Raw genomic sequence first — 1,790 nt, 5'->3', positions numbered from 1 at the left:
ATGAACACCAGCTGTGTGGAAAGAAGCCCGTTCTGCGTATCGGATTCTGACTGCTGTGGCCACCGGTGCGTCCCCCTCATCTCGCCCAAAATCCCAGACACAACGATATACAACGCCCATTTCGCTGCCGGATTACGGGGCCAAAGTTATTTCGATCTGTCCAACGTCCACGTCTGTTCGACGGAGAAGATCCAATACGACAAGGTTACAAGTCCTTGCGAGGAGGATCTAAGAGGGCCCACGCGCAAGCCCAGGCCCAGGTCAACAACAACTGGATCACATACAACGGAATCACCCATACCGGGATCACCGGGTCCACAGTATCCAGGGTACCCATCGTACCCAGGGAACCCATCATACCCAAGGAACCCATCGTACCCAGGGAATCCATCGTACCCAGGGAACCCATCGTACCCAGGGAACCCATCATACCCAAGGAACCCATCGTACCCAGGGAACCCATCGTATCCAGGTTATCCACAAGATCCACAGTACCCTACATGTTACCCGAAAAAGTTACAAAACGCGATTGGCATAGAGTTAGACCTATTTGCCGAATCCGTTCCCCGGGGTTGTCGCCCTTTTGTAAAAAAGACCACGAAAATATTTGCCAGATATGTGCACCAAGACCCTTTTGGGGAGGAAGCCTCCTATGGGGATGATTGTCCGGCCAATACTTAACTTACGTACCAAGATGAATAAAATGTAAATATGGTTGCTCACTAAGTTCTCTCACTCTTGATTTAATCCTTTATTAGCTCGCCCTGCGTAGCACGAGAGCTATTGAATTCCTCATGTCCGTCCGTCTGTCTGTTAACGAGTTTTTTGCATGAATTGATGCTAATTAAAAATCCCCTTGACAACTATTGAATATGTTAGGCGCACCATTGGTATTGAACAAACCGAATCGATTTTTTTAGTAAATAAATAGCACAGTTGATATATAACAATCGGTAACACAAAATGATGCGAAATAATTTGGGGATGGGATGCAAAACGCACCAATAGTGCAGAATATCCGGGAGAAATGATCATACAATTTTGACAAAGTTTTCAAAATTATGTATCCCGGATGGTCGCTACTGCTTCACTAATGGTGCAATGGCCTGCCGTTTCTTTTGCACCATAAACGGCATATATATAATGAATATATGGGACTTTTAATGTACGACTTTGTTAGTCAGCTTTTCTGATGTGAAATTTGTGTAATGCAATGATAATTAGTGAAATAAATATATATACCATGAATATATAAGAGTTGTGACATATTTTGTTGGCTTAGTCCGCACCATCAGTGCAAAGTTCTCTCTAAATTATTATGACAGGGTGAGCTACTTCTAACGTTACTACGGTTTATACTGGCTGGTGTGATATTACCTTAGCGTAGTTTGATGGGAACTATTTATTCTTAGTGAGGCAAACACGTAACAACGAATACAATGGAAGCGCAAACCATGTTCAGCCTAGATTATTATTTGACCATGTTAATTTGGTAGAGCAAGTCCTCAGAAACAACATTTGGTTCGGCACTTGGGCAGATGCGCAAAATTCAGCAAGTTCTGCGAGCCGCAAGTTTGCAAAAACGCTTTTAGTAAAAGCTATACTATAAACTGGAAATGTTTATCTGCAAAGGAAGCGAAAGTAATTTTCCGTGACGCAAGTGAAAGTGAAGAAAGTTGCCAACAGATATTTCCAACGAACAATATAGACACAATAAAAAAATAATTCGGTGGAATTATGAACAATCCTACTAAATTTTCATGAAAATCAAATAAGCCCATCGCCAGGCG

General features: G+C 42.6%; 1 protein-coding gene across 1 annotated transcript; it reads left to right on the top strand.

Annotated features, from left to right (window-relative positions):
* Positions 1-681, top strand: LOC110855128 (comitin). Its single transcript, XM_022103549.1, has one exon. The coding sequence runs from the start codon at positions 1-3 to the stop codon at positions 679-681; it is 681 nt and encodes a 226-aa protein (XP_021959241.1).
* The last annotated feature ends 1,109 nt before the right edge of the window (positions 682-1,790 follow it).

This window comes from Folsomia candida, unplaced genomic scaffold, assembly GCF_002217175.1.
Source record: "Folsomia candida strain VU population unplaced genomic scaffold, ASM221717v1 Fcan01_Sc011, whole genome shotgun sequence".
Classification (NCBI taxonomy): domain Eukaryota; kingdom Metazoa; phylum Arthropoda; class Collembola; order Entomobryomorpha; family Isotomidae; genus Folsomia; species Folsomia candida.
This window is presented reverse-complemented; position numbering and strand designations above follow the sequence as displayed.